We start from the raw sequence: 26,653 nt of genomic DNA, 5'->3' as shown, positions 1-26,653 counted from the left end.
CTACAACACTTTTCATTAGGCTGTCATTCATTACTACATCTGTGCTTCTCTCTGTTTTTGTTTAAATTTTTGCTATTTGTTTTTTGGGTTTTGTGGCCGTGCTAACTATTGATATATAGCCTACTACATGATTTTCCATTCAGGCACGTTTTAAACCTTTCAAGGTTTTGCCACCTTTTCCTGTTCATTAACGTGCTAGTAGGTCTATATCGATTTTTGTAGTAGTATATTTTTCGTCCCGGACGCGTTAATGACGAAAACTAAAATGATTGAATGATTGCTATGTCAAAATTAACTTCACTTCATTGGCAATAATGTTGTGACAATTTAGCTTTTTTATGTAGAGCTCAACACTACCTCTCAGTTTGATTTTAATTATGACCATCAAAGTGTTATTTTTATGTAGGCCTTCACCACCTTAACAAAAATTGGCCAACTCCTTGGGAATAGAAGCCATGCCATTCGAGAAAGTTGTCAACAACAAGTTAACTGGGTTTTGTGGCCATGCTAACTACTGAGTACTGATATATGGTACTGTATAGCCTACTACATGATTTTCCATTCAGGCACGTTTTAAACCTTTCAAGGTTTTGCCACCTTTTCCCGTTCATTAACGTGCTGGTAGGTCTATACGATTTTTGCAGTATCTTTTTCGCCTCGGACGCGTTACTGACGAAAAATAAAATGATTGATTGAACAGAACAATTTGATTGAAATACAAAATACATAGCTCAATAGCCCGATAGCTCAATTGGTTAGCGCGTCACTTCTGGAACAAAGAAGCTTCAAGATCAAGCGGCGCTGGTTCGACTCTCGGGGTGTGCGCTTGAGCAACGCACGTTAAGGACTGTTCTCCATTCAGCGACATCTAATGGATGGAATAGTTTCCCGGCAAAAAGACTTCAACAATCGGAAACTTCACTCTGTCAATCTCGGTGACCGGGCCTGCGCCAGTGATTCAAAGCCTCTACAAGTATGTGAAACTGCCAGGATTAAGCTCTGCAAGAAGCTTTCCCAGTCCGAGGATAAAAATTCAATCAATCAATCAAACATCAACAGAATCCAGCTGTGTATCTGCATCACTTACGCCACGTCATGGATACCAATCTAAGTTGCCAGATAAAAAGGACCAGAGAGTAAAACGCGTTATAAAAAAGTTCATCACAAAAATTTCCACGTAGTCAAAAAATAATACGGTAGTAAGATAATCATAACCTTTGGTTAAGTGATTTGCTTCATATTGTGAAAATAATTTAACAACAAAGTAGAATCAAACTAAATTCTGCAATAAATTCATCTGAAAGGTCTACTAAATGAAATTTTCAAACGGGAATTAAGCATTAAAATGCGTAAACTGAACATTCAAGAATACATTTAAAAAAAAAGTACCGAATAAAATTTGTTTTCAATGGAACTGGCAAGGCCCAAAGTCCAATGTTTCATTTATTTTTAATTTTTTTAAAATGACCAAAAAGTGGAAAACTGCTCGAGAATACGTCATTATCGACAGCAATAACAAAAGCCACGTTACCACCAGGCGCGAATCTAAAAGTTTTTTTCGGGGAGGGCCAGAAAATTTGAAAATCAATTCAAAAGAAAGAAAAATCTAAACAGATATGAACAATGATACTACGACATATACGATATGCTAGAAAATAGACATTAAAACAACCATTTTCATCAATTGTGATGCCGAGGGACTAATATCAGCTGTTTAGAAGCATATCAAACCATTTGATGCGGAAACATACAATTTTTCACAAAATTTCGGGGGGAGCCCGGGCCCCCTGGGCCCCCCCCATAAATCCGCGCCTGGTTACCACAATACCACATCTGATGTTTTCACATCAGATCTGATGTTTTGAGCAAACTGTGTGATATTTTGATGTTGAAAACTGATGTTTTGTTGTACATACATACATAGCCTACAGTTAAATCGCCCGCAGTAACAACCATTGCGCGATTAGCTGATTTCCAGTCTATACTGACGTAGCCTGTACAGTCGCACGCTTCGCTGCTCACGCCCATTCCCATTTTGAAAGCTCTGACTAAAGCATGCGCGGAAAGCTGATCAGACCACAATGGGGCAAAATTTTATTGAAAATCGTTTTATGGTAGCATCTTAAACACAAAGATCGTGAAAAATCGCCAAGTCAGGTTTTTCCTTTACTATCCCTTTAAAAGGATTGACTTGTCAGTTTACAGACTTCAACGTTGGATTCTTACGAAGCAACGCATTTGTATTGACTTCAACGTTGGATTCTCACAAACCAATGGATTCACAACGTTGTGATCTTAACTTATTCTGGCATGTTTTTAAGTTCGTTGTCTCCCTGTCAGTTTCGGAACTTTTGCAGTGTAGCTATAGGCTATACAACTTGCATATTTCGACTATGTAGCCTACTGTTCCTGTTTATGGCAAACAAACCATTGATTGATTGATGTATCCTAAGGTACGTCATAAATAAAAAGTCCCTTGCTTATGTTTGTCTTTCCCAGTATTAATTTGCATGCCTCGATAAGTCATTTTTGTTTTTTTTAGTTTTGTTTACGACACACACCATGTTAGTTGTTACCATATTCAATTAGTCATGGCCAGTAGCGTAGCCAGGAATTTTAAAAAGGGGTGGGGGGGGTTTGACGGCCGGCGGGCGAAGCCCGACGTCGTCTTCGCCAAAGGCGACACCCAGCGGCGAGGGGTTTGGGAGGCCTCCCTAAGAGAATTTTGAAAAAATATTTTGAATTTAGGTGCATTCTGAGAACGTTTTCAACAAAAATTTGGGTATAAATATTACTGTAAAATGGTGCTGTCCGGAGGCATAGCAAAAGGATAAGATCATGTTTTCCTGGGCATTTTTCGGTTGTACAGTAAAAACTAAAGTCTTTATGTTTTCTTGTTGCTATTTCCTGGCTGAGATATTTAAATGTTTGATATTGGCAATACTCGCTCTTTTAATGCAGTTTCGTTTAAAATTAGGCAAAGTTTGTTTTACAGACTGAAAGCATCATTCTCAATATCGTGACGTCACACGCGTGCCAAAGGGGTGGTTGTAACCCCCAAAACCCCCCTTGGCTACGCCACTGGTCATGGCTACCGCACCATGTGTTATTTAATTGATTTCTCGACATTGTGGCACGAAGCAGCTAAATCCGTTATCCTGATTTTGCTCTATGTCCAGAGTGCTTATGTCAGTACAACAAACCTAAGTTGTTTCTGGTAGAATGCTGAGCAACGCATCATCGTAAGCTTGTGGTACGGTAGTATTTATATTTAAAGTCTATCTAATCAGTGTTTATTCTTTAATTAATATTAAGACTATCTGACTACGTGATGAAAGTTCTATCTATCTATCTAATTTAGCTATCTGACTCCAATAAACTCTTTCCACATAGGCCTAATTATTAGTCTAACTATATTTTTGAGGTTAACAGAAGGTGTTCATAATTTTGTAGGCATAATATAACGAAGTGAGTTTAATATTACGGGCAGTAGCGTAGCCAGGAATTTTAAAAGGAGGGTTTTTGATGACCGGCGGGCGAAGCCCGACAGCGTTTTTGACAAAGGCGACACCCAGCGACTTGGGGTCTGGGGGACCTCCTTCAGAAAATTTTGAAAAATTGCTTTGAATTTGGTGCATTCTGAGAGCATTTTCAACAAAAATGTAGGTATAAATATTCTTGTAAAATGGTGCTGTTCGGTGGCATAGCAAAAGGATAAGATCATGTTTTCTGAGGTATTTTTTGGTAATAGAGCTAAGTCTCTATGTTTTCTTGTTGCTTAATTCCTGGCTGAGATATTTGAATGTTTGGTATTGGCAAAACTCGGGCTTTTTACTGCAATTTCGTTTAAAATTAGGTAAACTTTGTTTTACAGAAATAGAGACTGAAAGCATCATTCTCAATATCGTGACGTCACACGCGTGCCAAAGGGGGGTTGTAACTCCCAAACCCCTCCCCTCACTTGGCTACGCCACTGATTACGGGATCGTGAACAATATTACAAATTAATACATTTTAACAATAAAAGCTACACAATCTATTTAATGTCTTCTAAACTCACGCCAAATGCGAAGGCTACAAGCCATTTTTTGTCTGCTCCCTTTTTCCTATTTACTTTGGGAGCAGGTTGCATGGAAAACTACAGAATCTAATTAATCATTTAATTTTTGTTGAAAAAAGTCTTTTCAATACTATTTTGATATTTATACATACAACATAACTCAATGCAGATCATGCATGCACACGGGCAACAAATACGACTTTAGAAAACAGTCCCTTTTTGAAATTAATTTTTGTGGGTGTTATGGCGATATTGGCATCCGGGATTCTGCATTTCTAAAAAAATATGTAAGGCAGAAATTCTCGCGCGTAATCACATAAAGTGACTAAAACAAAGACTTTTTTATTAAAATTTTAACAAAAAAAAAAGTGCAATGAATGATCGTTACTTCATTTCATTTGCAAAGTTTCGGATTTTTTATTGGAGGATTTTGACTGTGTGTGAACAAAGTTAAGATTTCAAATCGCTATCAATCTGCATTCTTCGCTGTGAAGTGTTGACAGTTGCAGCAGCAAGTTTTTAAAGTTATACCAAATTGTGCACTGAAAATAGACAACAGGCATTATTTTATATTTCTGATAGTTGCGGACTATGATATGTCATTAGCAACTTTTAGTGTATGTGCTGTGCATATAGTTTGAATGTTCCACCATACTTCAAATAACACTAAAACAGGTGTGACTGGCATTAGTGATGCAATAGCCTAATGATTTAAATCCAGATATTGTAACTTTTGGTCTTTCTATAGCACTAATATAGCAATAAACTGATTGTTACTTCAAACACTATTATGCAAATTGTCAGGTGCAAATTGTAAAATTTGCTAATGCTTTGCTGCAAATTGTCAGGTGCAGAAAAAACAAAGAAAAGGGCATGCAACAGTTTAAATCTGACAGTTTCCAATCTGTTGATCACCTACCGGTACTAGTAGGCGCTGCTCTGACTTGAAATTGGTACCGTACCGTACGCCAGGGTTTCCTAAACTTTTTTGGGCCACGGACCACTATTTATGAATCTGTTTATTTGCGGACCCCCAAAACAAAGGTAAAAATGAATAAAACCTAATTTTCTTTATTTAAAAAACTGACAACATCAATGGGACGGATGGGATTGCTTCTTATTGCATACCGTAAGTCATCAATTCTCGGAGTTATTTGTGAACAACAAACTCGTAAGTCAGTGTCCACAGAAAGTCTGGACCTGTATTTTGTCTTCATGTTGGTTTGAGCTGAAAATGCTGTCTCACACATGTAGGTTGTGGCAAAAGGCAATAAAATTTTAGTTGCTTTTTGCGATAGCAATGGGTATTCCTTTAAAACACTCAACCAGAAAGATGCAATAGCTGTTTGATTGAAACTGGTAAGCATTAAAGTTCGATCAGATGATAATTCGGCTAATTATTCTTCTTCGCGTCCTGACAGATCAGTCTTTGTAACAACAAAAGGGTTTAAAATCCAGTCAAAATTTTCATTGGTCTCTTTTAAAAAGTACTTCTTGAAATGTGCAGAAAGCAATTCCAAATGTTGTGTAACGTCAAAGAAAATAAACTCTGTATTGGTAATTAAGGGTTTGTTGGTAATTTAGTCACACAGAACAGGAAACATATCCACAACATTATCATTTATCCTTGTTTCCTTATGTTGATTTTTTTTTATGAATGCTGTTATTTTGTTTTGATTAAGTAGAATGTGCGCATCTCTTCCTTGAAGTGACAAGTTCAAAGGTTAAAAATGTCTGCCAGGTATGAAATGATCTCAACAAAATCGCGAATGGCGATAAGAATATATTATTACGTCATAGACCAGAAATACCAGAATTTTTTGTGAGCAACTTTTTAACTGCAACGAAAGTGCAACAAGTAAGATTCACGATACTGGATAACAAAAGCTTTCGAAATCATTTAAGTTGTAAAGAACTGCGGCAATTATCTTTGACAAAGTACGTACTGTACAATGTAACTGCAGACAGGACGTCACTGTTTCGATCTTTAGGTCTCCTCAGTGCAGTAAATCGTACACTAGACAAGAATGCCTTATTACTATATAAGTAATGCAGCGTGGGATTTTTCCATTTGTGGTACGCAAGGAACCACATTTGGATACTTTCACGTGTGACTTTATAATTTCTTGTAATATCGCCACGGACCACCTGTGCAGTCGTCGCGGACCACCAATCTTCCGCGGACCACAGTTTGGGAAACCCTGCCGTACGCAATGGAGCAATTGCATATACCCATTGACAAGGATTGGTTTAAAGTGCTATTTTAAAATGGCAATGCAATCGAGGGATGGAATCTAATATCGACTTGAAATTGTAGGTTTGAATGCTGTCCTTCTTTGAAATTCAGACGCACTGGAGTATTAGCATAGCCTATGTGTTGACTTATAAGGATAAGTTTTAAATGCAATACTAGCTTAATATTATAGTAAAGGGGTAACTTTGTTGAACTATAAAACCAAGCAACACCACCTCATTTAACATAACATAGCCTAAAAGATTAAAGTATCAATTGCAAAACTTTTCGTGATAGCTGAATTGTTTTCAAGACTAGTTGCAACGCTTATCTGATTAAAGTAACAGCAGTCAAACAAGTTAATGTATTGCTCACGGATGCAACTTATTTCGTCCCCTGAACACTTCGTCCCCCGATTTTGGCCCTAAAAAAACCGACAGAAAAAATAGAACAAAGCCGAAGTTGCTGATTGGAGTTCCCGCATACATTTTAAAATGTTCCCCTTAAGTTAATCATTGAATTTTTATAGGCCACCACAAAATAAGTGTCACTTTTTTTTGTAATTTTGTCTAGAAATGTTAGTTAAAAGTGAATAGATCATTCCATTTGATAAAGTGAATAGATCCTTGTGATCATTTGTAATAGAGGGGCTACAATCTTATTTTGATAACCCTAACCCAAAAGTGAAGTTCGGTTTATCAAAATAACCCTAACCCGAAATTCGGTCTTATCAACTATTACTTCAAGTTATAATACTTAACGTGGTCAACTGTTTTATCTTCAGCAACGGCGATTTCGGTGTTTCTGGACTTTTTCTATCGATCTTTTCAAAAGAAAAATTTTAAAATGTTTTTGTCAACTTTGATCAGCGCCTACGGCTCCTGTTGTATTTTTTTTCTCAATTTTTTCAGGGGAAGAAATAAGTTGCACCTTTGCTTCACTGACGTTTTGTGTAACATAACAATGCGCAGGGTTCAACCTTAACTTTTTTTCGCACTGACCAACCGGACCAGTGGCTCACCATTTGCACTGTTCCGCACCTGGGTTTTTTTTTGCTGAGACTTTTCGGTCATTTGTCCGAAATGACTTGAAAAAATTCGGTCATTTTTTATTTATTTTGGTCATTTTTTCTGATGAATATACCGTACTTCCTTTCAAGTAGCTGATACAAAAAAAAAATTGCACTTCCTGACTAGCTACAACATTAGGTTTTGCTGAGAAACGTTGTCGTGTTTTATCTGAGAAAAGTTAGAACAGACAAACGTTTCTTCAACGTTCATCAGCGAAACTCAACCTTGCAATACCCGGCCGCAGACATCTTTTATTGCACACTAACACACGTTCAAAAATAACGCAAAACAAAAATACAGTACAACGGAAAGGAATAAAAACAAGTAAGAATGACCAAATAAAAAAACACATTACGCTCTAATGGTCCGCAATTACAAAGTGAATTAACTCCTCAACAATTTCACCGCTCACGTTGTAGCGTGCTGGCTTCGCGTTACTGTGCCAGTGCGCATATGCCGCGTCATAATTGAATGTTTTGTTTGATGCAGCATTTAACCTCAAACACATAAGTTTACTGGTATCTGCAGTTGAACAACGCAAGCGATTTCTTGTTGGAGTTCGCAACCGAGAAAGCAAACTGAATCCACGTTCTACGGTTGCGTTCTCTGCATTAAAAGTCAGCAAAGCATTAGCAATAGCTGCCAAACTTGGCCAATCTATGCCACGCTTCGTAGCTATTGTTAAAACTTTCCGCCAATTGTCACCTGGTTCGCAATCAATAATGTTAACAATTCAAGCATAGACAGTGTGTATTGTGATTTCACAAGACCGCTTGCGTAAAATTTTCTCGAAACTTCATGGCGAACAAATGCGGCTGACGAAAGTGCGAACCCTAGCAGACAAATGTCGGTTTTTGTAGGTTAATCGCAGGCATGTTTGCGATGGCCGCCTTCAGTGTCGAGGCCTGAGTTGGAAGCTGTTTTAATTCGTATTCAGGTTAAGAAATTACGAAATCGTTTTACTGAAAAATATCTCTTTTTCAATTTTGACAGGCTTTGAGGCTTCCATTGAGGATACGCCCCTGAGCATAGGCGCCTAAGCCGTGGGGGCCCCACGCATATTTCTGCGTGGGAGCAACTTTTTATGCTGCATTGATACATAAAACAATAGATGAACTAGCGATCGGCAGCAGAAAAACATTTTTAATTGCAAACCGCAACACCTTCGCGATAAATAATCACTAGAACGAGTAGCGATGCTACAATCCCACCCCAGACAAAAAAAATCAGTCATTTTTTCATTGATTTAACGTCTGCAGACGTTGAATCAATGTAAAAATGACTGATTTTGCTGCCTGAGACATAGCAAAAATCTACCATTTTGCGTCGATTCAATGTCATCAGATGTTAAATGCACCCAAAAACAACATAATTTGCTACGTTGACGCAGCGTGCGTTTAGCTTAATGCGCTTGCAAACAGACTCGATGTCGCTTTCGAAAGTCGAAACCTCTGCAGAGGATTGTCGCGGCAGTAAATCGCTTGCTGTGAAAATCAACTTGACGTCTCGGCCCGAGGTAACCACTAACCAACGTAACAAGGGCTGGTACAAACCGCATTGCGCACACGTGGCATAATCAACACAACAACGGACATGCGCAAACTGCATGGCGCACACACGACCGTTGCCATAGAAACCCGATCAAAGGCGGGGAATATGCGCATCTTTTGTTTCATCTGCAACACGAAAACAGGCGTATTACAGCGAATTGAAACTTGAAAGCTGGTCAGCGATAAGTTGCGATATTATAGTGAAAAGGGAGCAATGTTAAGTCGAAAACTTAATCAAACATCTCTCCGTAACCATTTTTCAAGGGCTGTTTACTGATGTCAGCAACTTTTAAATTTACTCAAGGTGACGTGCTGTTGAATTGATGTAAACACTAAACATGAATGATTTTGCTTTCAAAGATTTTACTTTTCATTTCTTTTTCAAGCATATGATCAAGTTAGTATTTTCATTCCATTTACAGATACCTTTTAATAAACCTTTTCGTCTCTTGTTTCATGCTAATAAATCTAGTTCGTTGCTAAACTTTATGTTGTGCTTAGCTTAAAGAGTCAGTCCATCAGGGGCTTCTTGCAGTCCATCAACCGCTAGCCAACGCAGACGCATAGCATGTGTTTTGGTCGAGTTTTGTTTATAATAATTAACGGTAGGTCGAAGTTCAAACGTAGCGATAACTCCGAGTGTGGCAATAAAAGCAATCCTAGTGTGACGACATACAGTAATTAGTACGTCATCCATCTGCGTGACATTTTGCCGAATTTACGTTGCTGCTGATGAAACACGCTTTTGCCCCCACGGCCAAAAAAATAGTTAGGCGCCTATGCCCCTGAGGCTACTCAATATATACTTACTGAAAACGAAAAAATTCCAGCTAGATTGATATGATTTCCCACTTGCTCATTAAAAAGTTACAAACAGTTATATTTTTGTAGCGCTTTTTGCGTCTACTCAATGGAGTACGACGTTGCAAAAACCATCACACAAAATCATTATCTATTGATGTGGAGTCAAACATTTCACAGAGGAGCACCAGCTTCAAAGTTAACAACATTATACAATATGCTGGGATAATTTCCCAACTGACAGATCAATTTTTTCCACGACTCGAAGGAAAGATTTGAAAACACAGTGGCATTTCTAGAAAGTTGAAGTCTTTGAGTGTGTTATTTTCATGTTTGCATTTATCACAAGCAATGAGACATTGGATCAACGTACAAAGGGATACTTTGTTGTTTATCGAGGTCTGGTCAATAACATTTCGAAAGGGTTGGCCACCAGCTCAAAAATTGATAATATATGCAACATGCTGAGAAAATGTCCCAATTGACAGAAGAGACCGATCAATCTCTACCAAGCGGTTTGACCTTTCCAAGGCAACGCAACATTGCGTTACACTTGAAAGCACCACGTCAGTCACGTTTGGGAAATATTACTTCTGTATTTACGTTATCACATACAATAAGATATATATTGGATCAACGTTCAAACACTAAGTCTACGTCTTGTATTTCCGATTGATAAAAAATCGTAGAGTGGCGCAAGAAGCTTCTTTGCAATCACTGAAATCGATTTGCATGCGTAGTGCGTACATATTTTTTCTGACATTTTGACCGAATTGACTATATATTTTTTCGGACATTTTGACCGAATTGCCTATATTTTTTTCGGACATTTTGCTAAAAAATTGGTCAATGACCGAAAAAAAACCCAGGTCCGCACGAGATCGCACTGGTCCGTCCCGTTTACTGATAAAAAAAAGATTGTCGTGGGAAGCACGAGGCCAACCCAGGGAAAACCACCTTAAAACAACAATAATGAATGGTGGCAATAACATGGAAATATACAATGGCAATAACAGTAACAACAGTTTATCTAGACAAGACATTCAATCTACGTTGAGTCTTCAATCTACTTGGGGCTCTTCTTCAATTTCTGAATCCGATGCTGGGTCATGATCGGAATCTGATGATGGGGCGATCACGGGGTCATAATCGGAATCTGATGTGTGTTTGTCTGGCCTTGTAAACACATAGCCAGTGTCGGGCCTTCTTGACCTCACAGATGAATCGTTTGCCAGCCATGGAAGTATGGCAGGTTTGGAGTCGAAATCTTTTATTTTTGCTGACTGTATCTGGATGGTTAGAAGATCTGTTACGTGGTCAGCCCGGAGCCTTGACCTCAGCTTTGTTTTTTTTACGATTTAACGCCGTCACGTGATGTTGCGATTGCTTTTTTCTTACGATTTAACACGTGATATTGCGATTGCCTTTTTCTTGCGGTTTAACACGCACGGATCACGTGTTTTGTTGTTTGAAAAGAAGCGAAACAAGAACCACTCACTCTAAACGATCAAACGACATAATACGATGATATTTTCGCACTGGACAGTCGGACCAGTGTGAAACGATTTGTACTGGTCCGCGGGGAACTCGCACTAGACATTGGCCAGAGGACCAGTGCTAAGATCGAACCCTGCAATTAGGGGTGTTCAATTTCGATTATTTGAATATTCGAAATTCAATTTATTTTCGAATTTCGATTTCGAATATCACTACTATTCACCAAACTGCAAAATGTGATTTTATTGAAAGAAACGACATGAAAATTCGCTAGAAAACGCGAAAAAAACCATGAAAATTTGCAAAAAAAGAACACAAAATAACGTCTACAGCTCCAGGCCCATGTTGGTGTTTATGAACACAAGCTGATCGACATGGTCACCCGTCAGTCGGGATCTCAGTTTCGTGACGGTCAGGCCAGCTTTTGAAAACGATCGCTCCGCTGGAGCCGAGGTCGCTGGGATCCCAAACACTTCAAGTTCATTTTCACAGCGAGCGATTCACTGCCGCGACATTTCACTGCAGAGTGCAGAGGGTCGACCCGAAAGCGACGTCGAGTATGTTTGCAAGCGCATAAAGCTAAACGCACGCTCCGTCTACGTAGCAAATTATGTTGTTTTTGGGTGCATTCAACATTTGATGACATTGAATCGACACAAAATGGTAGATTTTGCTATGTCCCAGGCAGCAAATCAGTCATTTTTAGATTGATTCAAAGTCTGCAGACATTAAATCATTGTAAAAATGACAGATTTTGTTGTCTGGTGTTGGATTGTAGCATCGCAACTCGTTCTAGTGATTATTTATCGCGAAGCTGTTGCGGTTTGCATTCAAAAAGTGTTTTCCTGCTGCCGATCGCTAATAGTTCATCTATTGTTTTATGTATCAATACAGCATAAAAAGTTGCCCCCACACAGAAATATGCGTGGGGGCCTGGCCCCCACGCAGGCAGGCCCGCAGCCAGCCGGGGGCCTCGCCCCCCTTGGCAAAATCTCAACATTCTCGAGCAACAGCTACAATTATAATGATTTTGCCCATTTAAATTTTTTCGGGCTCCCCTAAAAAAAAGTTGCCCCCGCCCTTGCTCTGCGGTCTGGCTACGGCCCTGCCCCCACGGCTTAGGCGCCTATGGATTCGGTAAAAAATGGATAAAACTGCGACAAAGCTCACCCTACACTTTCTGCTATTGCACAACCTAGCTATCTTCATTCTTGAGAAATTTGGCATTAAAAATGCCAACCTGGCATCCCTGGCCGTTGGACCCGCGAGAGCGTGTGATAGTCACGTGATCGACGATGCACATGCGTCGAAGTCTTTTTTCGCTTGCAAAATGCGACAAGACAGATTTCGCGCCACTTGCGTTACTTTCAACCGCGTTCAGCCGAAAGGGCGGCTATAATTTCAAATATGTCCGATACGAAAAACGAATTTCGAATATCACCTTAATCGAATCGAAAATCGAAATTGAACACCCCTTCCTGCAATGTAGTGTTAAGTTTAATCTGAATTCATGCATTGTTGCAGTCCATATGTTTTGTCTTTCTGTATATTTTGTAGAGTTGTAAGTATTGCAAGGCTTGTTCCACACAAAATTTCTTGTATTTGTTTCACTCTTTTTTTGTATGTGCGATTATGCATAGTCGTAATGATAATTTCCTAATGTTTCACTTTAGTAGTCTTGCCTGTAAAAACTGTTTTGCATTATATTTGCCAGTTTTAATGAAGTAGTGGTTAATAATAATGAGTATATAGTTAATAGATTTAGTCAAGTGGTTTTGGAAACATTTGCTAAACATGAATTTAGTTTCTACATTTTGGAATCTTCATATTTTTTTAGATTGACCAGGCATGCCAACCATTTTGCTCCTTGATTAATATTGTTTGATAATTTTAATAAAGTATTAGTTGTTGATTACATTGTTTAAAATAAACTTTCTTTAAAAAGAGTATATATAGGAAAGGAATTTCACCATAATAATTTTTTTAAATGTATGGCAATGCAGGGTCTGCTACTATTCGGTGAGTCCGATTCGTGAGTTCTTAACCTCTAACCCAGTGTTTCTCAACCTTTTTTGGCCCAACGCCCCCTTCATGAGCTGGCAAAATTTTACCGCCCCCCAACAATAACGATTAATTACGAAAAGCAAATATAAAACTATGAATACCGTACTATTAGCCTAATACTACAAAAAGTGCTCAATGCCAAGCAAAAAGCCAAGCAGAGCGAATTACATCAAATATAGGCTATTACCAGTCTCTAAAACCTTATAACTTGTTTTACCCTAAAAGGTGGATCATCAGAAGGTTCTTATTCAAATAGAATTCTATTTCTATTAGAATGTAAGGACCTTCTGATGATCCCCCTGTTAGGGTGAAACAGGTTGTAAGGGTTTTGGCGACTAGTAACTATTTATTTACAAGTCGCCAAAACCCTTACAGCCTGATATATATTTGATGAAAAGCAAATATATATTTGCGAACATAAAAACAGTATAGGCGTACTGATAGTCAGTGTGAGCCTTGGGCTTGGTGAGAAATTGCCAGTTTCTTCACATCAGGTGTAAAGCCAGTGAGAAACATTTGAAGATCACCTCTTATGTCAAGTGGGTTTCGCTGTTTGGTATGTAGCAGAACAACACAGTTGAATCCCTTTTCCACCAGGTATGAGGTAGGAAATGCTACCACGAAGATACGAGCTCTTTGACGAAATCATTATGCTGGGTGGTAGGTGGGTTAAACCAGAATGCCCCCTAATAATCAAAACGCCCCCCTTAAGCCGAGGTAATCATACCGCCCCCCTAAAAAGTCAAAACGCCCCCGTTGAGAACCACTGCTCTAACCCAAACCCTAAAACGGCAATGATAATTAGGCTACGGTGCTCGATAATTTAAAAAAAAAAATTAAAAAAATCCCCCTTTAAGGGATCGGACTCACCGAAACGGGCCATTCCGGGCAATGCAGGTGGCATCAATGTCATGCTTCAGCCAAATTCTTTCAAGAATATGAATTGATATTGCCATGTGCATTTCATTTATTTTATATTATTATTACACAGCTGGCTTGTCTGTGTTACTTTGACATAACGTCTTCTGTTAGTTAAAAATGCTAATCTACAGGAAGATCAATTTACCTATTTTTATTTAGATATATAGCAGAGTAATGCATTAACTTAGTGTAGGCACAAGAGTGCCATTTGACCCTTGTAGTGTCATCTGGCCTTGAGTAATACGTTCATCTAGCATAAGTTATTAATACAATACATGTTTCTGTTGACACCTACCTCAGTTAATCACTAGCACCATGACTGCATTGTAACCAATCATTTGGTGGAGATCATTTAATCCTAAAGAGTCTTGGTGAACAAAGAGAAATAGATTGTGACAATATTTAGTACCACCAAAACTTGGAAAATTCTCTTGAGTTTATTTCCATGGATCCAAAAGACTTTGCTATGGGTGAAGCAGAACGTCTTGATTATGCTTATAGGTAGGCTTTTTTCGTAGTTATGGTTATCAAGCAGGAGAAATCAGATGAGTTAATTAACAAATTGAAATTGTGAAGCAAATTTAAAAAAAGAAAGTTATTTAAATTATGATTCATAGTTTTGAAATATTAAAGAAGTTTTAAGATTATTTTTGTCCATTGAGTTTTGTCTACGGGTGTTTTAGCTGTAACATTCCATACTGTCTCATGCTCATGGTAATTTTGTAAAAAAGCAAATTCCCAGCATTTGCCCTGTTTATCAGCTTTCTATAGCAGGAAAAGGCTTAAAAATATTTACTGTATGTTTTACATGACAGTGTATTTTCTTTACTTAGGTGTGTTCTGCAGTAACACAATGTATTTTCTTTGCTAATCAAGCTATTTTAATTATGTTTTTTTGAATGTTACTATATTAAAATTATAATTGTCTCATGACCTAACTGATTGTTTCTTTATTAGGTTACCTCTTTACAGCACAATGGAGCTGTTTATAGAAACTCTAACAGGAACTTGCTTTGAGCTGCGGGTTTCTCCTTATGAGACGGTGATATCAGTAAAAGCAAAAATTCAGCGTTTGGAAGGTAATTTGGTGTATATACACCAAGCATGTTAAAGTTTTTCTGGTGCAATATCAATTTTTAATGTTTTCCATTGCCCAGTCGTTTTCATTTTAACAGCTGAGAGATGCGTCTCTAATCTATCAAACACAAACGATTTCTGCTGATCTTTTGCACACTGCTTTAGCATGTGAAACAAAAACATAAATGATATTGTTCACCTTAATTTTCTACAAAACGTTTTGTATTATATTAAATAAAGACGCATATTATACAATTTAAAGCACACTATCAGACCAGTCATGCATTTTTATTGCTGAAGGTTTTTCATAATACTGGTAAAAGATTGCAAGTACGGTAGCATATGTTTTTTTAGATTTATTAAAAAGGTTTTTATTTAAAAAAAGCCAGCAGCCCAGCATGCAATAAGTTAATCAAGCTGTGTCACTCAAGTTTAGTTGCACAGAATGTTAAATTGATAATAAGCATATTCCTTTGAAATTAGAAAACAGAAAAGAATGTGTGCTCGACTGCTCGTGTTACATAAAAACATGGTATTTGTTTTACCTTCATGGATGTTTAATCTGTACGTAATGTAATCTCCCTGTTGGTTATGTCAATGTAACAGATACCTTTATTCCCAGGCTCTTCAAACAAATACAGTATGTAGACAAGCTCTTTAGTTGAGCCTTTTCATAACCACTGCTGTGTAAAGCCAAGTTGATGACCTGTTGGATATTTTATCTGTGTTGGAGCATAATACATTAATGACATGTAGTTTATCCCAATAATGACCGTTTAAACTTGTTCATTATAATTTTACTACAGTATGATGGTGGGTTTGTCGCTATATCTGAACTGTTTCATTTTTAGGTATCCCCATTTCACAGCAATTTCTTATATGGCAAAATGTAGAATTAGAAGATGATTATTGCCTTCATGACTATAGGTGAGTTTGCCATTCTTAATACTGCTTTACAACTGTCTATTTTTCATGAACTGTCTCTTTTATTCTGTGGTATCTGCTCCATTTGTTGGTTTGGCTTCTGGAACATAGGAACAATGATAAATCTGTTACTGTGGACAAAGAGGATTATGGAACAGAAGTGTTTTTTGTTTAAATTTCTCATTAAACATTTCTATTTTGATAAAGGTCCTTTTTCTATTGATTGCAAAAGCATTTATTGTTGGGTTGCATTGTTTCAACAATTTAACTTTTTTTTAGATTGTGGTTCAGGTTAAATTCAGTACCAATTTTTACAGTGTGTGCAATGTACATCAATAAACAACACGTAGTCGTACGGTACGTCGTTAATGTTTAAAATCGTAAATGATTTGTGTGTTTCAGCATAACTGACGGCTGTACTTTAAAGTTGGTTTTAGCGATGCGAGGAGGACCCATCAACACAAGAAGAAGTTTGTATTGTTATCGTAAAATCATACTTTGATTTAAACAGTTTTTACAACTTACAAAGAATAGTTTAACGAGAATTGCAACTATGAATGGAAAATGCAGACATGGCATTCAGTATGTAGGTACAAAATGTGTGAGGTGCTAAAAGTGCTTAATTGCATAACAATTTTGTTTCGTTGGCAAATATTTCTGTCCTTTAGCAAATTGTTTGCTTGGGATGAATCAGTGATTTTCAGTCAACAGCTAAAACAACACAAAGTTTAAGTTCCATTATATTTATAATCGCTCTTTTCTCCTCTCTGTTGTTGCACGGATGGGTAATTCTTCCACATTTCAAACGCTTATCATTTGCTTGACCCTGTAGCCAATGCTACTGTACAGTCTACATTCGTATTAATTTTGTTGTATTAACATTCTTAAACATGTTCTTATTTCTAGTTGCCATGGAAGATCCAGGGCTGAATGAAGTTGCCGATTATGTGGAATCTAATAGAGAAGAGTTGCTTGAAAAACTCTCACCTCCTCCAACAAGTGGAAACGGCAATAAACAGGTAAAGAAGTTGTTCTTTAACTGAGTCCTTTTCCAATCAATAAAAAAGTTGCAAACTTTCTACTGCGTACGTGTTTTCACCAGGTAACACTACTGGTCTACCATGATGGCGACCAGCTAAATTTCTTTCGGGTTGTCGATCGGGGTGACGGAACACTTACACCATTTTCTGAATCTCTCAGGTAATTAACATTAAGCTTGAAGTTATCACCTCCATGAGCTTCAGTTTTGTGAAGAGTCTAGGAACTGTCAAAATATAATATTACACTAGTTTCTTGCCCCTTTTGACATTTTTGCTACTTTCTATGACGTAGTATGGTAGTTCGGACACTCCCGAAAACATCATATTTGAACAGTCCTGACGATGCGAAAAATGTTTCTTATCTGCTTGGTGTACTTACACTTCTTACCCGCTTTGACCCAATAGTCAGCTGCGTGACGCAGTGGTGAAAGCTCTGCGCGATTCTCAAAATGGTATCGGCTCGACGACGCGGCTGTGTGTTGACAAGACATTTGGGGTCGGTTGCACTAACAGTGGATTATTTACCGATTAACCCTTAGGCGGTTGGGCTCCTGGAGTCTTGCTCAGTTTGGGGGGGGGCTGTCGATTCTTCTTATGCTTTTGGAGTGATATCTCTGTTATTTTTTAAGGCACGGTTTCAAAATTTGGGATTCACTTTGTAAAACTATTCACGCAGAGCATATCCGAAAATTAAAACTATGTAAATTTTAGAACTGCTTATATACGTTGAAATGTTGATGTGACTTATGACGTTTGAATTATTTGGTATTTTTTGATAGAGTAATGAAAAACATGCATTGCAATGTTGTGAATAATTTTTTTTTACATAATCTCAATTTAAATCATTTGATTAACGAGACATGGGCCAAATTAATTGCTTTCATCCAGCTGGTGGGAAAATTTTGAACAATAGAATATGAAATATTTCAGAGGATGTGCTGAGAAATGCCTTATATCTCTCAATTTATAACCTTTATTCGCTCAAAATTTCAGCTCAATAGAGGTGAATAAAAGTTAGGAAAAGTCAAGAAATCTCGTAGTCGCAGCCTCAGTGGTTTTAGAGATACAACTGTTGATACAAAAAAGTTGAATTGACAGCCCCCCCCCAACCTTCAAAGGGTTAAGCAAATCTGCTGGTTGAGCAACATTTTTGTGGATTAATCTTTTTGTTATGCACCAACCACCATAGTCCGCTGATTGTAATCGCAGATTACCAGTCCACATAGAGATTCGACCAAACTGAATTTCAATGTTTCAAACAAATGGTTAGCTCAGCCGCTTAACAGATCCGCTTTTGGTGCATCCAACCCTCAACGGCATGTGCAATAATTAGGAGAAGCTGACTCGATGACAGCATGGCCTTATGCTGCTTTCACATGTGCATGGTGCTGCATGTGGGATTTGCAGCGCACGGCATCTTGTCGCGATTCTTAGTATAATCGTCATCATTATTATCAAATGATGATTATTTAAAGCGGTTCCGCCTGCAACTTGCGGGATGATGATGAGGAGGAGATCACCAACGGAGGACAGGTTCGAAGATCTCCGGGCCAACAGCCACTGAGCGTTGCACAAATGGTCGAAAACAACATCACAGCTGCTAAAATGAAGCAGTTACGATCCCAAATGCAAGCTCTGCAACTTCAAACCACCGCTGTTGTCGGTAACAAGAAACAGGTGACGGATTTCCGCTGTGTTCATGCGCTTTGCAATTACAAATATCTTTTTCAAACTACATTTAACTGATTAACTTTTGAATTTATCGCAGCACTCAAATGTTTCAATTGTGGGCTTTACTTGGGAAGCGCACAGTCAAACATTGTGCTTTCATGGTACAACCCGCAAAACAACAGTCTGTAGTTATTTTTTGGGTAACTGTATTCTAGAGATTGATATGAAAACTTAAAGCTTAAACGTAGATTCGGTTAGGTGTCAACTAATTTCTACAGCGTGTATCGTATAACCCATGCGTAAGCATTTCGACTTCAATGACATTTTGTTGTGTTCAACCGGAATGGTGTTTTATTTACAACGCACACTTTGAGATGAATTCGCCTTCATGTTCCAATTTCTAATATGCTTAATAGAATTTATGAAATTCTTTTTATTTTAGCTGCCTTCAATAGTTCAAGCCACTCCAATTGTGAAAATGGATGATAAGCCATTGCGGCCAAAGTCGCATAAGACCAAGGACATTCCCGCCCTTCGTGGTACGTTATCTATAAAAACTCTGTATTTTCTCTGTAATATCCGAACTATAATTGGCATCAGATTTTTTTCACTCACTTTTTCCATTTTTAGATGCAGGTCACTCTTCTGGACACTTTCCGAAAAATTCGAAGCTTCAGAATGAATTTCAAAGTAGCACCCCGTTTGTCACACCCGAAGAAACTACCAAACTCAATAAACCAACTACCGGGAGTTCCGGTAAGGGTAACCTACACTGCATGGGTCGCATATGTCTAAAGCTGTTTTTTAACTTTGGGTTGATACATTACGTCGCTTGTATTAGTGTGTACATTTTGTGATGCTGTGATGATTCTACTTACGAAAACGGTTCCCATGATGGTGTTTGCCTCAATTCATCTTCCCTGACAGCAAAATCTGTCATTTTTACATTGATCGATGTAAAACTGGCAGTGTCAAGGAAGTATGGATTTAGAAAGCACGGTGTTTACTTGAAGCTGATTGATGTCTTGTTGCACCAGGTGATGCAACTACTTGCCATCCATCCACCTCCGGGCCGTTGTCTCTTTCCCGCGCGGATTTCAGACGTGCTCAATTGAAGCGCATGAAATCAGTTAAAGATAGCCAAAAAGAACCAGCTAATTCAACGGTTAGTTTTATCTTTTTTAAGAACGCAAATTTGTCAACCTGACAATTTCTGTCTTTCTGTTTCCAAATTTTGTGCATTTCCGCATTCGATTTCCTTTTCTATTCAGCCTAATTAAATCTTTTCTGGTGCCAAGAACCTATTTAAAAATAATTGTCAACAGAAACCGACGAGTGAATTTGTGTTTATTCAATAAAATAGCCTGTAAATCTTTACCGACCACCTTGCCAAGTAACTCTACCTTGCAAAGGATTGGATTTGATTGCTAATGCTACAATTTGAGGTCGCAGCTCAGGAAAGCGTGGTTTTCAATGGTAGTTGAAATAGATTGCAGTTTTAAGGTTTAGTTTTTATTTTCATCATTTCTATAGAAACTAACCAAGATAATACGACCAAGGGTTGCACTTGATCGATTAAAGTACTAAGCGCTATTGTATTGCGCTTTGGTCCATGGTTTCACCTTCAATAGAATGCGTGCAGATACCACATGCCCAGACGTTGAGTCAATGTAAAAAGCGGTTGATTTGCTGTCTTGGCGGCGCCCCATTGAACTGAATATTCTTTTGATCGCTGAAGTGTTACAAATATAAAGATCGTATAAATTATATTTACTTAGTTAGATGATTTATTTTGATAACTTTTGCCCTGTGATGGCAAGTTGAAGTAAGGGAGTAAGTAATGAATCATGTTCAAGCCAAAGTGCTTTATGATGTTGTCTTTCCTGTTCATTGTAGATAAAAGAAGCACCCGCTTCTGAGGAAAGTAGCTCCAAAAGTGATGCAGAAAAAACAGTAAACAAATTGGCTCCAAAAGAAATTGAATCGGCAAAAAGTCTTCCAGATTCCGAAGGTAGTTTTGTCACATATGACGTCGACTTTCCCATTAAATAGAGAGTTTCAACTTGATTGTGTATAAGCATTCAGTGTTCTTCTGATCGACGAGTCTTGTGCTGTTTTTATTAGCTTTACGTGAATCGATCGTTGCTTTCAGGGCCCAAAGACAATTCTGACGATCAATCGAACGGACGATTCAGTCCTAGAACCAGGCGTTTATTAAACGCCCTCGAAACCACTACTAAGCGGTCACCAAACATAACACACGCTAAAAATGCATACAGGTCCTCAAGGTAGGTTGACAGTTGCTTTCATTGTGAATGCTGAGTCAGTACGATTACCCAATGATAAGTTTTGTTTACCACAATTAATTATATTTTTAAAAGCGATTTGTGCGACATAATTTAACTTGCTTTCAGTATGGTCGTTTGCAACTATTATCAGTTTGCATGGGTTAAACACTGACTTAGTTATAAATATGTGTTAATGCTTTTTCCCCAATACAAACTTTGTACATGTATTTTTGTCTAAAAATGTCAGTGCTAAGCGACTTTTGGTTTGAAAGTGCAATCTACAAATCAAATTTGAAAGACAATAAAGCATTTTTTATTTTTGATGCCAAACTTTTCGATGCTTCATATAATTTTTGTTTTTCAGGCCAAACGTGATGCAAGGAATGACGTTCAACAGACACGACATGTATCTACGCTCATATGGCTTAATTGCGTCACCCGATGACGTCGCTGAAGAGCACGTTACGTCTCCTCCTGCTGAAAAATCCTCCGCTCAAATGTGCGTCAGATTGCGTGCACTGTATTTGAGATGACTTAACATTATTCATGATTACATTTATACTTAATACTTCTTGATTACTTTTATACGAATGGCAAATGACAAAGAAGTTTGGAAGACCATGATCGCCAACGTCTGTATAAGATCAGGCACATAATCATCATCGTTCATTACTTAAGATTTATACTTAACATAAGATAACTTAACTTGCCCGTAACTGTTCAGAGTCAAGGTGTAACTTGTATTCGATTACACGGGTGTTGAAGGTTTTGACCTGTTTGAATTTGTGATGCTTCTTTTGCTCGAGTAAATACGCTATTCATGGGATACGTAGGCTTGGAATCAAATGCGGCGCTCAGTAACTAGCTGATATTAACACCAGACCTTTCGTTTTAGGGATCAACCCTTTGATAGACGATAAGTGAAGACATTCAAAACAAATATTCTTACAGGAAAGTGGACGAGTCGGACAATCCTAATAAAGTACTTGAAACTTCCCACGGAGTGAAGTACAGCGCTTCAGGGGGCTCCACAGGGCAAATGGTCGGTGCTGGACTTCGATTTCTAAAGAGCCCTCCTGGATGGCCACCCTCTAAAGACACAGCAACACAACCCACAGCAACACAACCCGCCCCTTCAACCAGCTCCAACTGGCTTAAAATGCCAAAACCTTACCAAGCGCACATGCTTGGGGATTCCCCGAAGTATAATGAACGTCTTTTCCGGCCGCCTTCATCGTCGTGTCAAAATATCCCGAGCCACGCGGTTCACCAAAAGTCATTCTATGACACGATGATGGCCAAAGGTCCCAAAAACATTCGATCCACAGCTGACAATGTGCCCGATAGTTCGCCCGTCAGACAGTGGCCAAAGTTGGACTCTCTGTACTTGCCCCAACCTCCGGCACCAAACGTTGCCACGGCTACACCTGGTTGGCAAAAACAAAGATTACGCCGATTGAGCCTGACTAAACCCACGTTAGAGACTGGTCATAACGTGCCAAGCCCACGCACCGATGTCAACGCCGCCGAAGATCCGCTGTTGAGCGCAAGAAGACAGTTTCGCCAAACCTCCAGCAAGTCCGGTTTGAGAATGGTAGGTCGGGTAACGGGTTTATTATTACATAACTGTTGACCTAAATATAAGTCAACACAAATTTACATGAACCAACTAGTTGGTGCACTACATTTTTTCTGATGTTTTTTTTTAAACTATGTCGCATCTTCGTCACGCTTAATACTGAACGTTTTTTTTAAGTACGACTCTTTTACTTCCCATTTACTTGATTATGTCATGATATCAGTATGTTTTATTGAACTCGGTTTTACTGTCTGACTTCTAACTTATACTGATAATATTTTGACTAGAGATGTACCGATACCAATATTTTGGCCGATACCGATCCCGATACCGATATCACTTTTTTAGGCCGATACCGATACTGATACCGATATTTTGGCCGATACTTTGGTGTTACAAAAAGAAGCAATTTTGGTATTTGCAAGGAATTATATCAAATGCTAAGTTTTACCTTATTTGCATAAAACTATTAAAAAAAGCTTTCAATTGGCATTATTTATTAAAGATTCAAGAATCCAATCTCAACCGCATTGTTGTGTCATAATAGTAGGTTTTAGTAATGAAAGGCCACCATAATTGAGGACTGGGGTATAAGGGAAGAAACATTACATCATAATTGGGGTTTCTGAAAAATTAAATAAAGTGTTTGCGCAAACTCTCCATATAGGCAATCATAATTGATAATAAGATGTAAAATGTAAACCAAGTGATTTGTGTAGTCGTACAAAAACTATTCGACAAGTAATGTGCAACCTAAGGGCGCTTGTCGTTTGGTTGAAAAGCTTTTGCCAGGCCAAGACCACCCAGGCAGCAAAAATGCACAATCCCGCATCGCCCCCACACTGCTAAAGGTCCAAAAACTCTTGCAACCCCCAGGCAAGCCGGCACCACCAGTCCGCGACTCAACTTCCACCCCTCGCTGCAACAAACCAACCAAGCTCAAACAATGCCACGGCAGAACAAGCAGGCCCAAAACGAAAGCAATGGGACCACGAATCCTCACCAAACCGATCAAAACGGTCCTGCCGCGCCCAATACGACAACCCCACCGCAAAGAAAGGAGCGCCCCTCCCGGCCACCAGCACAAGGCCGAGCACCCACCAGCACAGCGAGCAGCCGCGACCCGCCAACCACAACGGTGCAGCTTCCACACTAGCCATTTCAATTCTTGTCGATGTCAATTCTTGCTACAAAATGGCTGCCGAGAAACATATAGTTGATTGGATGGTCTAAATGGCTAGTGTGGAAGCCACACCGCTATGGCCAGTGAACCGCAACAGTGAGCGCCCCGCGCCGACAGCCCGGAAGAACACTCCCCCCACAACGAGGCCGCCATCCAAGACGCAACAAGGCCACTTATTGACCAGCCCAGCGAGGACCCGCAGTCCACCGCTCCCACTCACTCCGCCACGACATTGCCCAAGCTTGGCGAGTCCACCACAACGAAAAGTGGAAACCAAATTACAAACCGACAGAACCAGACCACCAAAAACAACCAAGTTACACGGGTCCCCCAAACGTCCAGCAACGCTAGAACGATGCAAAATTACACATTTCCGCCACCTGGGCAGTCCTGGCCTGGTTTTATCCTCTGATAAGAGTAAAAGAGAAACACAAATGATAAATATTGGAGAAATTGAGTCTCCTTCACAACTTAAGAATCAAACAACGCAAAACTGCTGAAACAAAACGTTTTGTTTGAGTGAAAGAATCACTGTAAGCAGACAATGCCAAAAGGTGCGCGCATGAAGTCATGGGAGTGTGAGGTATCAAAAATTTGAACAGGTTTTTATTTTTCTACATCAATGTGACGTTAGTTACAACTTTAAAAAATCTATATCTGTGCTTCTGCAGAAAATCCCCAGCAAACTCCTTTTTTTTACATGTTTAGTATCGGCCACAGTATCGGCCAACTTTTGCCGATACCGATGCCGATACCGATACTCAAAAAATGGCCGATATCACCGATACCGATGCCGATACCGATATATCGGTACATCTCTAATTTTGACGTTACCTAATTTGAGCTGATCATGTGAACCTTTACGTTTTTTGGATGCATAGTAAACTAGCGAAATCAATCTGGAAACGTTAAAACGATGTAAAAAAGGCAACTTTTGCGAGCTGGGTATTAAGTTTGACAAACTGTACATAGAAGGAATCACCTCATGGCAAGGTGGAGTCGATATCGAGGCAAGAAGCTCGAGAAGTTGTTGATTTCATAAACAAAGCCGTGGACGCCAGCATCCTGAGGACCCTGGTGCGAAGTCCAATAAAAGACGGATCAACAGGTCGGATTACGCGGTGCTAAAGTTGTTAGTTCGACACCCGCCATGAATGTGCTAGGCTAATGCATTGGCTAGATGTGGTGACTGGACACAGACTACTTTCTTGACTACGTAATATTGTAACAATTTTAACACCAATGTAACTGAAGTGGTAGAAAACATCCTACCTTTAAAATACGACAAATGCTTAGTATTGTAACTTTCCAGCAATGTGTGCAAGTCGGCTTTGAATGGCGTTAAAATGGTGTCTCATCGACACTTTGCCACCGTATTTGGTCATAGCCCTGTGGTTTGTTTTGTGCAAGACTAAATTGTCATGCATCATTCAGGTAATAACGGACAAAGCTCACACCGACTGCACACTTCCGGTTATCGCCATGCGGAAGGAATCAAAGGCGTGCTGCAGGTAAGCATGACCGCTTTAGCTCTGTCTGGAAGTTGCTATTGAAAAGTGAATTTATATCTTTAGGTTCATATAGCAATAATACCGTGGCTTTGCTTTTAGTAGATAGGAGACTGTTAAAGCATCATATAACGCCATTTTCTGTTGTATATTTGATAACAGTTTCACGTAGTGTAATGTTTTAAGTACCCAATGGCACATGTTCAGCAGGAAATTTAAATTTGTGGCTTGTCCAGGTAGTTTTATAGCAGTAAGCACGCTTCAACGTCTGTGAAGCTAGTCATTTTATCGCAAAAATGATCGGTATCGCTTCTGCGCAGGCCCCTCACGCCAATGGCCACCATTCGAGCAGCAGGCAACCATTAGGCCCTCCAACATTACCTCCGGTGAAAAGGCAAACCAAAAAGAAACGTTGTTTCCTGTGCGCGAAGCGTACAGGCCTAGCATCAAGTTATGTTTGCAGGTACGTTCGTGCGTTGCTCACAAGCTGTGTGCGAGTTATAAGAAGTTTTTTTTTCGTTATAAGCCATGACATTTTAACTGTTTAACCTAACCCTTAAAAATTGCTTCCTTATGCAGATGTGGAAACAACTTCTGTGCGACGCATCGCTATGCCGAAACCCACAATTGCACGTACGACTACAAGACAAGTGGCCGCAAATTACTGGAGGAGGCCAACCCACTTGTCAGCGCTCCCAAACTACCGAAAATTTAAACATGTGTTTGTGCCTGACTTCTTTTTTTTTCAGTATTACTAATTGTGGTTGTTTAAGAACATCTCTGAATTAGGTGTGAAATTGTGATTTCTATTCAAGTCACTCATTTTGTTAGTGTTTTAATTCGCTTCCTATAATTTCTGTGTTTTGTTCTGTGGCTTGAGACTGCCAGTATTCCTAATCCTTTTTTTAAGTTTGGACAAATGATTGGGCTGCTTTGTAACAATTTCACCCTGGCTTGGGAAATTCCTCAATTTTTGTATAAGCTTCACATGGAACAATATACAAAATTGTCTTTCCGACTGTGAAAATGTAGCCATTTTGTGCTTCTGTTCTGTACCACTGTGAATTAAGTTTTAGAAATAGAACAGAATGTAAAATTATCTTGGTTTTCTTCAGCACAAAAATAGACAAGAGCTAGTAATAATAGAATATTAGCAGTTAACGTTTATTTTAATTGTTGCTTAAGAA

General features: G+C 38.9%; 1 protein-coding gene across 2 annotated transcripts; it reads left to right on the top strand.

Annotated features, from left to right (window-relative positions):
* Positions 1–14,359: 14,359 nt before the first annotated feature.
* On the top strand, positions 14,360–26,559 carry LOC145787397 (AN1-type zinc finger protein 4-like). Of its 2 annotated transcripts, none has more exons than XM_082599137.1 (18): positions 14,360–14,697; positions 15,154–15,275; positions 16,125–16,200; positions 16,600–16,667; positions 17,104–17,216; positions 17,300–17,397; positions 18,713–18,914; positions 19,351–19,447; positions 19,539–19,664; positions 19,946–20,073; positions 20,805–20,919; positions 21,061–21,196; positions 21,561–21,695; positions 22,148–22,790; positions 24,934–25,066; positions 25,393–25,469; positions 25,787–25,929; positions 26,046–26,559. In XM_082599137.1, the coding sequence occupies exons 1-18, from the start codon at positions 14,642–14,644 to the stop codon at positions 26,179–26,181; spliced, it is 2,604 nt and encodes an 867-aa protein (XP_082455263.1). In that variant the 5' UTR covers positions 14,360–14,641; the 3' UTR covers positions 26,182–26,559. The 2 variants fall into 2 exon arrangements, with proteins under 2 accessions (XP_082455263.1, XP_082455262.1); XM_082599136.1 differs by having other exon boundaries at positions 24,931–25,066.
* Positions 26,560–26,653: the final 94 nt, after the last annotated feature.

This window comes from Aplidium turbinatum, chromosome 18, assembly GCF_918807975.1.
Source record: "Aplidium turbinatum chromosome 18, kaAplTurb1.1, whole genome shotgun sequence".
In the NCBI taxonomy this organism is placed as follows: Eukaryota; Metazoa; Chordata; class Ascidiacea; order Aplousobranchia; family Polyclinidae; genus Aplidium; species Aplidium turbinatum.
This window is presented reverse-complemented; position numbering and strand designations above follow the sequence as displayed.